The sequence below is a fragment of the Cibotium barometz genome, chromosome 21 (genome assembly GCF_041138505.1).
Source record: "Cibotium barometz isolate CiBa-2024 chromosome 21, ASM4113850v1, whole genome shotgun sequence".
Lineage (NCBI taxonomy): Eukaryota > Viridiplantae > Streptophyta > Polypodiopsida > Cyatheales > Cibotiaceae > Cibotium > Cibotium barometz.
In genome coordinates this window covers 15,828,712-15,844,433 of record NC_141066.1, presented here as the reverse complement: position 1 = coordinate 15,844,433, position 15,722 = coordinate 15,828,712, and the positions used below count along the sequence as shown (strand labels likewise).

General features: G+C 43.3%; 1 protein-coding gene across 1 annotated transcript in view; it reads right to left on the bottom strand.

Moving 5' to 3' along the window:
* Positions 1-8,117: 8,117 nt before the first annotated feature.
* Positions 8,118-15,722, bottom strand: part of ELO3 (radical SAM domain-containing protein / GCN5-related N-acetyltransferase (GNAT) family protein) — a 42,072-nt gene continuing 34,467 nt past the window's right edge. The window contains exons 8-9 of the mRNA XM_086815441.1: positions 8,795-8,947; positions 8,118-8,619 (exon numbers count right to left, since the gene is read on the bottom strand). Of these exons, the coding sequence (XP_086671567.1) occupies positions 8,455-8,619; positions 8,795-8,947 (318 nt within the window). The 3' untranslated portion in view covers positions 8,118-8,454. The remainder of the gene's footprint in view (positions 8,620-8,794; positions 8,948-15,722) is intronic.

The following is a 15,722-nucleotide window of genomic DNA, read 5'->3' as shown; positions in this document are numbered from 1 at the left end:
TTAGAATCTGACATGTGAAACCAAATATTTGGAGGTGAATCATCTTAAAGCCGTAGAAGATGAGATGAAAAGTTGCCAGCTTCTTATACAATCTTCCCAAGTTACCAATGAAACCTTGTGGAGAAAGTATTCACATAAGCTTAGCTTCTTATACAATCCCCTTTCGATAAACATTGCTAACATACGAAATGTGAGGTCCCACATGAATAATCACCACACATATATATTACACATTATAATAAAGAAGCCTCAACAAAAGAAAAATTTTGGAATTACAGTACACCTGTCATGGTCTCCCCATCAAGAAATGTACCTAGACGGTTGTTGATGATGAGGCTCAATGTAAGTTCATGAAAGAACAGTGCCTATGCGCATATTACATGCAGAGCTTGTGGATATTAAAGGTGACATGCATGGGCATTGGGCAAAAGAAGCTTCTTCTGGTGAAAACTCCAATCGTATGTGTTCTTCAATAGTTTCCATTCTACTCTTTGAATCTTACACATTGTTTGAGATAGGAAATTGGTAGTTGGTGGGTAACAAGGTTGGCCAATAAGGCGGGTGTGACTGTGATTGTGTTATCAATGAGGGTGGAATAATTCTAAGGCACGGAGGTCAACTCGACCTCATTGGATTAGCATGGATGGTGGAGACAAATGTTGGAGATGGGGAGCATGTTTGATGGAATCACACTAAGTGTGAAGATCTTCATTTGGGTGCATGGATCTAACAGCTCCATAGACCACAATTGGGATACCCCGTTGATTAGGAAAGATGGAGGATTCTCGGGTGGCATCGTCACAAATGCCTAGCATAGATGGAGAGCTAATAGCCCAGCATACCAGGTGCAGATGGAAAGCTAGTAGCCCTTGTGAGTGTGAAAATGCCAAAATTGTGATGCATGCATGGATGGAAAGAAAACTCGACCAAGCAAGAATGAGATGCAATGAAGAGGATGAATCAAGATAATTGGATTGGAAGCAAACATGCAAAGTGTGGGCATGAGGCATGGAGGCTTCATATGTAAGAATAGGATACGATGTGTCAGAGTGCATTAATAAGGCGCAATAGAGACCATGGATGTGAAATACATGAGTGCATGGATGGTTCTGGATGGAGACCACAATGTAGGAAGGACTGCACAGGTCAAAGTTCCTAAGTGCAGATGATGACGAGAATAGATGTGAATAAAGAAGGTCGACTGCACACTGAAAATTTTCCTAGGTTTGGTTGTAAGTGGAAGCTAATTTGGGTTTGGTGGTAGTAAGATTTGTGGTTTGGCAATTGGCTACTTGCACATGATGTACATGCAAGCAATCCCAATTGTACCAACTCTACCCTCCATTGGGGAGCACTCTACCCGCTTAGTGGGGAGTCAAGTTATCGGGAAGATGCAAACATCGATGTTGCATCAATTATGATCTCTACCCGCTTAGTGGGGAGTCAAGTTATCGGGAAGATGCAAACATTGATGTTGCTAGAGTGCCGCAGTAGGCTGAATGAAAGCATTTATACAGCATCAATAGCTTTGTGCCCACATGCCTTAGTGCTTTTTCGAGTTACGACGACTGGTGGGAAAGAGCAGTGGTTTGCATTCTATGGTTTTTGCGAAGAGATCGAGGTTTATATCACGGGGAAGAGGATGGGGAAGTCTACCTCTATCTGAACCTACAAAAGCTTAACCACCACCACACTGACCTCAAGAATATGGCATTAGTAAGTGCCATTGTGTATGTGCTTGAAGATAGTGAAATATGAAACGTGCATTCCTACTATCTCTTTGTTTATTAGTGGGGCCAAGCTCAGGTGGTGGGGCAGCGATGGTGGCGGTTCTTGCTATGGGAACAAGGAAGGTGGCAATCTCTTGGATTTAAGGGGTTTGTCATTCCACCTTCCGTGTGGATGATATCAACACCTTCTTTTCAAGAAACTTTGCAAGTTTAACCTACTCAGTGAGAGTGAAGGCATGTGGGATAGTCATAGACAACATTAAAACTAGAAGCAATTTTCGTGTTTGCCTTGAAAGATCCAATAGCCCTTCTGTAGAAAGATGCGCTTGTTCTTGTTTACCTTGCAAGATCTAATACTTCCAAAGGAAAAGACAGGTTGGCAAACTGACTGAGGAAGAGATCAATCTATATGCTAGATGCCAAGAATGCCTTTTTTTTTTAAAAGATGACAAGTTTGCCAATATAGGTCTAGGTAGTCAAAGATGGAGAACCTTTAACTCTAGGAAGAAACCTAACGTACACCTATTCAGATTAGTAGAAGAAAAAGGAAATAGGGAACTAGTGGGATAGATCATGGATGAAAATGGATAGGATTTGGGGCAGATAGACCAGGTTGCAAAGAAATGGGTAGAGTTCTTGGGCTTTACTTCAAGTTTGAAAGAGGATAGCTCCAAAAGAAGGTTCCTAGCTGAGAATAACCTCTTAGGATTGATTAATCAAAGAGTAGATGCTGATAAGGCTAGATGGCAGTAAATATGATATATATTTATTGTTCCCAAAAAAAAGAACCCCGTAGATGGATAAATTACATTTTTTGGGTGTGGAAGTTTCTTGCAATACTTCCTATCATCATAGCATAAAGATGAGTCCATTCAAGGCATTATATGGAGAGGATTTCCTCACGCCCTTGAATTGCTCAAATCCCATAGTAAGAGATGAAGTTTCAAAGTAGATGTTGGATAAAATGGAACATCAACTTAGATCTATTCGCAAGAATATTAAAGTTGCTCAAGATAGGAAAATTCAATATACCGATCCTAGAAGGTTAAATCGAGAATTTGAAGAAGATGACATGGTATTTCTACATGTTCGCCCAAAGAAAAGTTCAATATCTTTGAGAAAATTCAACAAGCTATCTTCAAGGTATTGTGGTCCATATGTCATCTCACTAAGAAGGTTGGGGATCAAGCTTATGAACTTTTACTTCCGCCCCATTTGAAGGTTCATAATGTTTTTTATGTGAGTTTGCTCTAAAGAAGTATATTCCAAACCCTAGTCATCTTCTGGAGGATGATGAGCAGATAATGCTTCCAGCTCAAAATAAAATAGAGCATGAAATTGAACATATTCTAGAAGTTTGAGAGGAGCCTCTTAGAAACACAATTATACGAGAATATCTTGTAAAGGAGAAATTTTACACAATTGAAGATGCAACTTGGAAAAAAGAATTGTTCAAGGGATAGCTTAGTCTGTGAGGGAGATAAGGCATCTTGAATCTTAAGTAGGGGGAGAATGTAAGTTCCCTCTTACACGTACTTCTAGTATTTTGAAAGAAACTTCAATTTCTAGAGACTATTCAAAATATATCCATATTCTTCCAAACTTGGGTTGAAAAATTAATCTGGTAAGGTAAATGAATTAGTCTAAGCTAGTGATTTGATGTTACAACTACACACATAGGTGTTGTGGGACCATGGTAATCTTTTTGAGCTATGGGGCTACTCGACGATGCCACAAGTGTGCACGGTTCTCTTTGGGTTTCAGCACCATGAGCAGCTCTTCTTTGATGGGAAAAGGCCACTGCACATGGGCAACATGTTGTCTCTTACTACTCAAGGTCCATGGGCTCTTTCTGAATGTGGTGTTGGCACATAAGTCGAAGTGGAAGCCTCTATACTTGCTCAAGCTTTGGAGTTGGTGTCAAAGCATGGCTTTGGGTCTCCACACCTACTTGGATTTGATGTTTGAGGGTGCACATGCAGGGGTCTGGGGCACTAATTTCTTTAATCTTGGTACCCATATGTGGGAATTTCCTTTGTAGAATCCTTGTAATTCTAGCATTTTGGTCTGGAGCCAATGAGACATAGCTTTCTAGGGTGGTACTAGGTGCTAAGGTCATCACCTGGATCTTTTTGGCTTCTGGGTTTGTGCAGACACGGCGAGGTTTTTGGGACCTAGATAGATGGGTTCCCTTTGTAGAATCCCTAGGCTTCTAGCAACTTGATAGGATCCAGTACAGCTTGGGGTTTGGGTAAAACTTTGTTGCTTGGGGTTCTCACTTGGCAACTCTTCGCTCACGGTTACGCTTTAGGCCAAATGGTGGCTGTTGCCAAGTCCTTACATGGACATCGTACTTTCCTTGGCGAGCCAGTAGTGCTCTTGGTTACCCATTCTTTCTTGGTGACCTCCTGAAGGGTGGCTAAGACTAAGGTTTGGGGGTGCTCTTAGTCTTCGTTCGACGAGGTTGAGGTTTGCTAGAAGCCTACTTTCCTTGGCTAGCCAGTAGTGCTCTTGGGTACCCAGGATGATGCTCTCTTGTTGTTGCGCGGGGGTCACATAAAACTTTCATGACGTAAGTTTAAAATCCAACTAGAAACTCTATTCGGTTCTCGTGGAATATGACAAACCTAGACTTTGGCATTTGTTGTAGCACTTGACTAAGGTCGTCATATCTCCAAAGACTGTAGGCCACCAAAGTTCGGCCTCAAGAACCTTGCGGCAATCGTGTCCCCGCCGGCAAAGTGTCCTCTACCTATCCGAGAATGAGCTTATTCAAGAAAGGCGACAAAGTCATCTTCATGAACACATTTCCTCATGATGTTGTCTTGGCCCTTCTTGTAAAGCATTACCACTATTAATTGATAGGGGGCCACCTTCCTAATGAGGCATCTGGCTTTACCCTTTTTAATGGGGCGGTCAATGGGGATCCATTGACTAAGAAGTGGGCGAATGTATTCACTCGATTCCGATACGTGGTCAATGTGGAACAGTGAAGTGTCGGGAAGATTATCTTCCACCCCTACAAGGGGTTCTCTATTTGGAATTCTAGAAAGGTGGTCAGCAAGGACATACACAAACCTCTTCTTTCACACCGTGATGGTGAAATTGTACCCCAAAAGAATAAGAAACCATCTGATGATGCACCCTGTGGTGTAAGGCTCCAAATACAACAATTCTTGATGGTCTACAAAGAACACAAATTTGGTAGCCATCACATAATGCATGTACATCTTCATGGAACATATCATGGCTAACCCCTCTTTTTCAGTGGTGGTGTAGTCGCGCTCCAACGTCATTAAGTTGACGACTAGCAAAGGTCAGAATTCCATGTTGTGCTCCTCCGCTTGTGCTAGCATGCAAAAAAATTTTATAGAGCTGTTTCTACATACAGTTAGAAAAGCTACTAACATTGGGGGGACAATACTTCTTGCTCACAAGGATTATATATTCAAGACTTGAAACACTCTAACACCTGCCTACTAGTCGTCATCATCAAGTTGACGACTAGCAAAGGTCACAAGAAGGTCCATGTTGTGCTCCCCCGCCTGTGCTAGCATGCAAAAAAAATTATAGAGCTCGTCTACATACAGTTAGAAAAGCTACTGACATTGGGGGAGCAATACTTCTTGCTCACAAGGATTATATATTCAAGACTTGAAACACTCCAGCAGCTGCCTGCACCAATGAAAAGACCCACAAGAGGATAGACTTCCACTCAGGGCCCCACTCAACAAAAAGAAACAGAATCCGTGGCTCCCCCACTACAAAGAAGCCCCAAGTAGAAGAGGAGGCACAAACTAATATTGAGAAGTCTGTAGAAGCCAAAGGCCGTACCGTAGGCAATGACTTAGTGATGACCTCTGAGTCAAACACACACATGGAAAGAAAACCATCTCCGCAACCATAGCCACAAGGAAAGGGCAAGGGCAACAAGCTTGAAGGCCAATCTATCAGCACTAACTAGGCAACCACCAGAGAACAAGGGCTGAAGGAAAGCATTGTGTGCAAGGACCAAGTGAGTCCAAAAGAATGACTTCAGTGCAACACAAGCACAATTGATGAGACTGTTGTCCCCAAATGCAAAGCAGATTGCCGAATAGACGATGGCAATAGATATAAGTGCTAGCAAGGCTACTTTAGAGAGCCAAAGCCTAACTGGCATTGGACAACCAGACATCCAAGCTAGATATATCGAGTTGATCCAACACTTTGTTGCACAACTCTCCAAGGTACACACAATTCAAGCACGAAGAGCTACAAGAAATGTTTAACAAATCCCCATCTTATAAGAACAAATCAAATTGAGGGAGGCACAAATACATAAAACTTTCCAAGGATGCATTGCTAGCAACCATACGGGATATGGAAAGGACTCATTCTAAGACTCACCGTGCAATAGAGCTAGATAGGCTCACTTGTCAGCTTCTAGTAATATTACCTCTCATGTTTACATATCAATAATTGGCCCCCGTGCACCTCATGATTTCCAAACAAATGTACACAATTAGTTTGAAAAGAAAAATCTCATAGTCACACCAATTTTATATTGTTGTCAAAGGCTTGAGCAAAAGGTAACAAGAGGCAAGCTATGCCAAAACTAGTCTTGTGCAAGGCACACCTAAACTTTAATTCAACCTTAGTTTGAGATTAAACCACTTGATGATGAGTTAGTTAACACTAAACACAATCAAACTTCAAAAAAACATTAGCTTGAGTTTAAGCCACTTGATGAAAAGTGGCTTTTTCCAACACTACCTTGCATAAACTTATTTTTTCCACGACCTTGTTGCAATAACGTGATTAAAAACTGAAACCTATGGAGTTCTGGTGATTTATTAAAGCTTCAAATATCATTGGATGTAAGATTCCTATTTTAATTTATTTCTTCTTATTATTATTTAATCTAGTTATATCCTATGGAGGAGAGAATATTCCTCTCTTCTTTGATATTTAGAAGAAAAAAAGTAGAAGAAGAAAAAAAAAAGAATTGTAATAATAATTATGCTCATACAAGCACACGAACTCATACAAGCACACGAATGTGTGGGCAGATCCTTTATTGCTGCTTCAAGAGATTTACAAGGCAAGAGTTTTTTTCTCTTAATAATAAGTCTTCTACAACAAGGGCCTTTGAAATGGGTTTTGCAAATACTCTTTAACTCCCTGCTACGTGGAAACTCCTGTACAGTGAACTTTCTGGCTACCCCGGGAATTTGAATAACACATTCTCTTAAATCAGGAGTTCAAATGCAATGCTGCAAGGAGAAAACTTACTTAAATCAGGAGTTCAAATGCAATGCTGCAAGGAGAAAACTTAAACATAAACTTTCTAATCAAGGGGGTTTTTTTTTAATGCTAGCAAGGATAAAGAAAACTTTTCAACACAAAATTCATTGACACTGTGGTGGCTTACTGATGACAGTTAAAGAGCAAGATACATGTGTAGCATTTTGAAACAATTTATCTTTTGAAGAGGGGAGATTTACAAATGGGAACCCAGATTTGTAGGTATTTATATATAGAGGTCCAATGACCAGGCAACTTCTCGAGTAGAATTAACACATTTAATGGTAACTGCCAAGAACTCTTTCGCCTATGGTGGAAACAATGGTATACCATGAGAACCAGTAACTCTCTACAATACTAGGGCAGAATGGGCTAGCAAATATTGGTGTAATATAGGGGGTCTTCCATTCAAATCCAAAGACATGAGCAAGAGTGCTCTTTCATTTTCCTCGAGAATAAGCAAGAATGCTCTTAATACCTCAAAAAGTTGAAAAAGTGTCAACACCTTGTCAGGATGTTACAATGACTCGTTAGTCACAAAGCTGTGAAATCATGTCTTAGAAACAAACCAGATCATGAGGCATCCATCAACAGTTGGAGAAGTTACTCCCTCCTCACACTGAGTCTTGTCACATCACAGTTCAAAGTTGTGATCAATGCTATTAGGTTGTATGCAAGTAAGTGCTCAAAATCTTCAGTGTGACGAGAAAAATGAACTTATCCTCTCTTACATTGGGTGTCTGCCACTTCAGAGGACCAACACAGTGCAGAAGGCATAAATTCCCTTCTACTGAAAGAGCACCTAGTGCTGGGTAATTTCATTAAGAAGACTCCTTTCATTTAGCTTTCATCCATTAGCCCAACATATCAGGTGCTTCTGCCAAGAGAGTGGGCGGGAGGCAAGTTCTTGTTTTTCTTCTTGTTGGAAGGGAGGGGGTAGCGAAATGCATATCAAAGAGTGTTAAGTAACCTCAGGTTAGTACCAGCAACCAACAGCAGCTGACTATCTTCCCATAAAAGTCACTATTTCAACAAAAAAGGCCTAGGTTAAAGGGCTGCTTCATTAAAGCAAGAACCTATCAAGGCATATTACCATAAGACTTGTACTAATCCACCATATTAGCTCACAGTTGCTCAAACTTTGGAAACTTACAAGATTCGCAACCCGTGCTCAGGTAAAAGGATGTACTAAGTAACGCTTGTACAAAACTCACCAACCCATTCATTACAACAAAGTGCTCGAGCTTCTACACCTTTAAAAGCTCAAAATGCTGCCAACTATATATACAAGGATCATTGCCCCCATATCTGGTAGGAAAGTGTGCGATCATGACGATCATGACTTCATGATTAAGCTATCTATGGGAGACCAAAGACGCAAAAGCCTGAAAGCTAGCATTGCCTTTCCTACAAAACTGATGGTTTTTCTGTACAATGCTCACTCAGCTGTCAAGTGTTTCAGCATGTAAGGCCCCTCCAGCTCATACCCTAGCTTTCTGTAATAATGTCGTGTGCCGATACCCGAAATGACAGCTACCTTGGTAGACCTATGCTCGGTGATAGCAATCCTCTCAGCCTCTTCCATGAGAAGGGTGCCATAACCCTGAGAAACAGCAACAAAACATCCACTGCGATAAACCTACTTTTTTATGCACTGCAATAAACTTTTTTCATAAAAAACCCTCCTAGAATCTATCAAAAACTTGAACCATGATTACTAAAAAATTATGGGTGGCCCGTTTTTAAAAGTGAATTAGGCTTATGTGCTTAGGAGGTACCTGATGCTGGAGTTTCTCAGCATCACGTCCATGAACAGGAACAGCAGTCCCATACACATGAAGCTCACGTACAATAGAGCATCGGCCTGTCAATTCTGGGCATGTCGTGTTTCGTCCACACTTGCGCAAGCGAAGCAAACCTACTAAGATATCCTGTGAGGAGAGGAGGGAAGCAAGTAAGCCTTATAAATATAAACCATTATATAGTCGTCAGCTAACAAATTCCCTCACATGGAAGCCAGAAGAAGGCAATTATGTGACTAATTAATCTACATTGAAAACATCACATACAGGCACACATACATGGTTGCCAGTTGGAAGTCAACACAAGTTCTCTCTCTCTCTCTCTCTCTCTCTCTCTCTCTCTCCCCCACATGACGTAGCTGAGGGAGACCTCTCTGCCATACTCATTAGCCCCATGCTTGATACTTTAAGAGTGGTATACCATCTATTGGGGGCTGATGCTCCTCTCATGTTTCAGTTTCATGTTTCATGCTCCTGGTATTCAATGATGAGATTTCCATGGACAGTTTTGTATCACTCTAGTGAGATAGTTTTGACTGGTTCTATTTTATTTTCTGTTCCATGATACAGAGAAAACACAGCCCTAAAGGTGCCACAAATCAGCCCAAAACAGTCACCAAGGTGTCTCTGTTCACTGTTTAGTGGTCAGCCAGTAAGTCAATCTTGTACTTCATTCACATCTTGCAATACATAAGCAAATACAGCTGACAACAGGTGGGGGGCCTTGAGAGGGTGGTTGGAACCCAATCGGGTGTGTTGAGTGCTATTTCTATCTCTCTACTACCTCTCCTTTATCATTTTTCTGCAAATTTCAGCAAGCACTTTAAGCAATCTCCTCTCTATTCCATTGAACGAATACTTCTGCATAAGTCACATATCACACTGGTATGAGATTTTTGGCTTTGGTAAAAGAGAAAGCTAAAATTTTTCTTCCTTGTGTGGTTGGTTTTCAAGATCAGGAAACACACCCAAGTTCCGGGTGTTGCTCCCATCTCGTCATAGACTATCGGTTTCCTAGCCAACCGGGAAAGCCTCTGAAAGAGCCTCCCACACCCATGGTGGATGGTTTACCTGCACTCGGGCTTGAACACGAGCACTCTCACCATGAGTAATCTCGAAGACTTAGCCTCACCATGGGAGCAGCTCACTACTCCCCTTTGTGAGGGCAAAAGGACGAAAGGACCAGATGTACGAGAGATCAAAGCAAAACAACACAGCATGAAATGGGTGAGTGAGTGTATATATGATGGTGAGTGAAAATATGTACAAGAGACCCTCTGATGTGAGGTGACTCTGAGTAGAAGACCAGAGCAGAAGCAAAGACGAAGTCGGAGCTGAAGCACAATAGATGACGAAGGCTCATGTCGATGTGAGGCAAAGGCACTCCGTGAGGTGGTCAGTGTCGAAGGCTCGCGTCGGTGGATGCAAAGGCGCTCCAAGGTGGTAGTGGTCAGCGGAACGTGAAGTGATGCAGACTCTGGTGACAAGGGTGCTGCGGTACCTGAAGGGTGATGAAGAGCAGAGGGGGCTGCCGTCCCGAGTGGTGCAGGCTCTGGTGACGAGGGTGCTCCAATACCTGAGTGGTGGTGAGAAGCAGAGAGGGCTGCCGTCCCGAGTGGTGAAAGCGGTGCAAGCTCTGGTGACAAGGGTGGAGAGAGGAGCAAAGAAGGCTGCCATCCAGAGTGGTGTCGATGGTGAAGATAAGCAGAGAGGGTTGCCGTCCAAATGATGTGAGATGCAGAGAAACGCTGATGTACTGTAGCAGAGAGTGGGCTGCTGTTCCAAGGTAAACTGCAGAGAGGGCTGTTGTCCCCATAAACTGAAGATAAAATGCTGGTGTGCACTATGTAGCAGAGAGGGCTTCTGCCCCATGAACTGAAGATAAAACCCTGGTGTACTCTGTGTAGGAGAGAGGGCTGCTGTCCCCATAAACTGAAGATAAAACGTTAGAGTGCATTGTGTAGCAAAGAGGGCTGCTGCCCCATGAACTGAAGATAAAACGCTGGTGCACTCTGTGTAGCAGAGAGGGCTGCTGTCCCATAAGCAGATGTAAATGCTGGTGTGCTCTATGTAGCAGAGAGGGTTGCTGTCCCATGAGCAGAAGTAAAACGCAGGTGTGCTCTGTGTAGCAGAGAGGGCTGATGTCCCATGAGCAGAAGTAAAACGCTAATGTGCTCAGTGTGGCAGAGAGGGCTGCTGTCCTATGAGCTGAAGAAAAAAGCTGGTGTGCTGGAGTTGACAGGTGCGGATGATGAAGCAGATGGACTGTGGGCGCTGGCAGCAGCAGCAGCAGCACATATGGTACCTGATAGGGTCAATGAAGTGGTACAAACTGCTGAATGATGAAGCTATGCTATATATATGGTGGTGTGCTGCTGGTTGGTCCAATGAAAGGGCAGTCGGTCAGTAGCAAGACACAAAAAACATGAATAAAAACTAGTAAATCCAGAATATTTTAGGGCTGGATAAAAAGTCCCCCTCAGGCCAAAAAGGGGACCATGAGGGAAGATGAGAGAAGATAAAGGATACCAAGGTCCCACACCGACACACTGGCAGAAGGAATGTATCCCCCTCTGGAAGCAAAGTTTGATAAGATCAAAGAGGGAGATTGTGATGGCAAAGGTGATGAAGATGAGTAGATGTACATGGGTTGATCGTCTCCCCAAAGTAAGATCTTGAACGGAGGAGTCCTCTGAGTAAGAAGTCCCATTCCTTGTGTGGTCCAGATCAGATATAGGAGAAGTTTAGATCAAATATAGGAGAAAAAACTTCTGGTGGGAAAAATTGGTCCTCCGGGAGTACGGGTAGATGATCCATGATGTGTGCTCTCGAGGTCTTCAATCCCTTTGCTCACGATAGCTCTAATACCATGTGAGGGCAAAAGGGCAAAAGGGCAAAATGTACGAGAGATCAGAGCAAAACAACACAGCATGAAATGGATGAGTGAGTGTATATATGATGGTGACTGAAAATATGTACAAGAGGCCCTTTGATGTGAGGTGATTCTGAGTAGAAGACAAGTGCAAAAGCAAAGATGATGTCAGAGCTAAAGCACGGTCAATGACGAACGCTTGCGTCGATGTAAGGCAAAGGCACTCCGTGAAGTGTCGGTGTCAAAGGCTCGCGTCGGTGGATGCAGAGGCACTTCGAGGTGGTAGTGGGCAGCGGAAGCTGAAGTGATGCAGACTCCGGCGACAAGGGTGTTGCACTACTTGAAGGGTGAGGAAGAGCAGAGAGGGCTGCCGTCCCGAGTGGTGTAGGCTCTGGCGATGAGGGTGTTGCAATACCTGAGTGGTGGTGAGGAGCAGAGAGGGTTGCCATCTCGAGTGGTGACAAGGGTGCTGCAATACCGGTGAGGAGCAAGAGGGTTGTTGTCCTGAGTGGTGTTGATGGTGAAGATAAGCACAGAGGGCTGCTATCCCGATGCTGTGAGATGGTGAGCAGAGAGGGCTACTGTCCCGAGGTGAACTACGCTGATGTACTATAGCAAAGTGGGGGCTGTTGTCCCAAGGTAAACTGTATAAGAAAAACAATGATGTACTCTATGTAGCAGAGAGAGCTGCTGTCCCCATAAACTGAAGATAAAACGCTGGTGTGCACTGTGTAGCAGAGAGGGCTGCTGTCCCCATGAACTGAAGATAAAACGCTGGTGTGCTCTGTGTAGCAGAGAGGGCTGTTGTCCCATGAGCAGAAGTAAAACACTGGTGTGCTCTGTGTAGCAGAGAGGGCTGCTGTCCCATGACTCATGAGCAGAAGTAAAAGGCTGGTGTGCTGGAGCTGACAGGCACAGATGATGATGCAGATGGAGTGTAGGCGCCGGCAGCAGCAGCAACAGCACATATGGTACCTGATAGGGTCAATGAAGTGGTACATACTGCTAAATGATGAAGCTATGCTATATATATATATATATATACCTAGATGAATCCATAAACATGTCCAAATTCACCTATTTGGAACGTGCATGTTATATACTCATTGTAATCAACCCACAAGACTATATAACTATCAACTCCATTATGCATAGCATGGACTAGATATTACGACATCCCCACTAACGTCATTAGTGCCCAATAGTGGGTGTAGAACTCTATATCAATATATGCTCTCACACGCGCACTCCACACACACACACATAAGAGCATATATTCACACAAAGCCCTTCGTACTAAGTTTCTGTCAAACCTCCGAAGATGCAGGGCAGACTCAGCCATAATGAAGCCTAGCACTAAGGGAAGTAGCAAATAGAAAGAATTAGTACAACAAATAAGTAGTTGATAGGGCAAATGCACCGCTAAAGATAGAAAGAATAAGCACAATATCAACTGGCCGCAACTCGAACGAAAACTTCACAATGTGAAATCTGCATGTCCGCTAATACGGCTGAATTATATACCTGGATGAATCTAGGAACATGCCCAAATTCACCTTTTAGGAACATACATGTTATATACTCATGGTAGTCAACCCACAAGACTATATAACTATCAACTCCATTATGCATAGCATGGACTAGATATTACGACATCCCCACTAACCTCATCAGTGCCCAATAGTGGGTGTAGAACTCTGTATCAAGATACGCTCTCACACATGCACTCCACACACACACACACACATAAGAGCATATATTCACACAGAGCCCTTCGTACTGAGTTTCTGTCAAACCCCTGAAGATGCAAGGCAGACTCAGCCATAATGAAGCCTAGAACTAAGGGAAGTAGCAAATAGAAAGAATTAGTACAGTGAAAGGGCAATCGGCCAGTAGCAAGACAAAAAAACATGAATAAAAACTAATAAATCTAGAATAGTCTCCTTTTTAGGACTGGATAAAAAGTAATTTTCACACACCCTTGATTCCTCTTCTCCCATAGAGCGTCCTTCTCTGATTGTCTCTTCATCTGGACGCGAGCCGTCCATGACTTTCATTTTTTCCTTGATAAAGCAGCAACAGCTGCAGATGCAAAAACAAATACAGCTGCAAGAGGACATGCAGAAGTTACTTCTTGCCATCCTCCAACCTTCTACCTAAGTATCTCCGCTACATTGAGAATTGGAGGCCAATTGTCAACAAAGAACCTTGAAGTTGGGGCAGTTCCGTCACACCCTCCAGGAGGAGGCCTATGCAGTGGAGGCCAGATGCCTTGCCGAAGCTCGTGAGGTAGCCGCAAGGGCCGATGCCCTTCATCGAGAGATCGAGCTTGAGAGGCTGTCAAGACCAAGATATCATCCAGGAAGACAATGATGAATATCCCAAGGAAAAGCTGGAAGATCCGGGACATCATCCTACTGAAGGTATCCGGGGCATTCATTTTTTCCTTGATATAGTAGCACATGCAACAACAAATACAGCAACAATTACTTCTTGCCATCCTCTAGCCTTCTACCTAGGTATCTCCGCTACATCGAGATTCAAAGGCCAATCGTCAACAAAGTGCCTTGGAGTTGGAGAAGTTCCATCACACCCTCAAAGAGGAGGCCTCTACAATGGAGGCCAAATGCCTTGCCGAAGCCCGTGGGGTTTAGGAAAGGCGTGAGGCAGCCGCAAGGGCCGATGCCCTTCATCGAGAGATCGAGCTTGAGAGGCTGTCTTGCTAAAAGACCAAAATATCATCCAAGAAGACAATGATGAATACCCCAAGGAAAGCCTGGAAGATCCAGGACATCATCCTGCTGAAGGTAGCTAGGACATTTGTTAACCCAAATGGCATCACAAGAAACTCGAACAAACCGAACGAAGTTCGAAAAGCTGTCTTCTCAACTAGATATATGGGACCCTCATGGTATTCGGATTTGAGATCTAGCTTCCTAAACCACTTCGCCCCTGCGAGCTCATCCAACTAGTCATCAATGCGGGGCGGCGAGAACTTGTTTTTGAAAGTGAGCTTGTTGAGTGCTTGGCCAACGTTTCCTCCCACTGCTGCTTGAGCTTTGTCATCTCGAGATGACTCATCCGGTATGGCGCACGAGGTGGGGGCTCTGCACAAGGAATGAGAAATGTGGTGATCCTCGGCCCTCTCGAAGGTAACTCCTCGGACAAATCGCGGCACTCAACATGTGTCCATGCTCGTCCAAAATGTGTTGTCTATCTGCCACTAAATCCTCCAAGTCATCTGGTTGAATAGCCTGGACATAGATTTGGACAAATGTTCAAGAGTGTTTGGTCCGAGATGAGAAGCTAGATGATACTTCCCATGTATTCCCGTGAAGGACTTAACTGTCATAGCTACGTGTGATCCTAGCAAACCGTTTATGGTTGCTATGGGTGCAAGCGATTTAACTAATGAGGATAGAGTTATTGTGGGGCTCTCAACTTGTTGTTTTTAAGTACAAGCGAACTTAAAAACATGTATTCCCGTGATGAGAAGCTAGATGATACTTCCCATGTATATATATATATATAGATGAATCCAGGAACATGCCCAAATTCACCTTTTAGGAACGTGCATGTTATATACTCATGGTAGTCAACCCACAAGACTATATAACTATCAACTCCATTATGCATAGTATGGACTAGATACTACGACATCTCCACTAACGTCATCAGTGCCCAATAGTGGGTGTAGAACTCTGTATCAAGATATGCTCTCACACACGCACTTTGTAACTCGCGGCGCCCGGGAGACTAGGGCCTTTGACACACTTGTTGATACCATCAATGCATATTAAAACATTTAAACATGGCCACAGCCTTAACACATATCCATCATCACTTTGCATATAAAACATAAAAGCTGGACAAAACATCCACAAATGCTGAAAATGGAGCTTGCACGTTGTCGTGACGTGTGCGGTACAGCCAGGAAAGTACGAAACTTCTAGCTGTGAGAGTGAATGTCAAATCCAACAAGGAATTTCACGTACAAGATTTCCCAAGGAGTATTGAACATCATTATTTCCA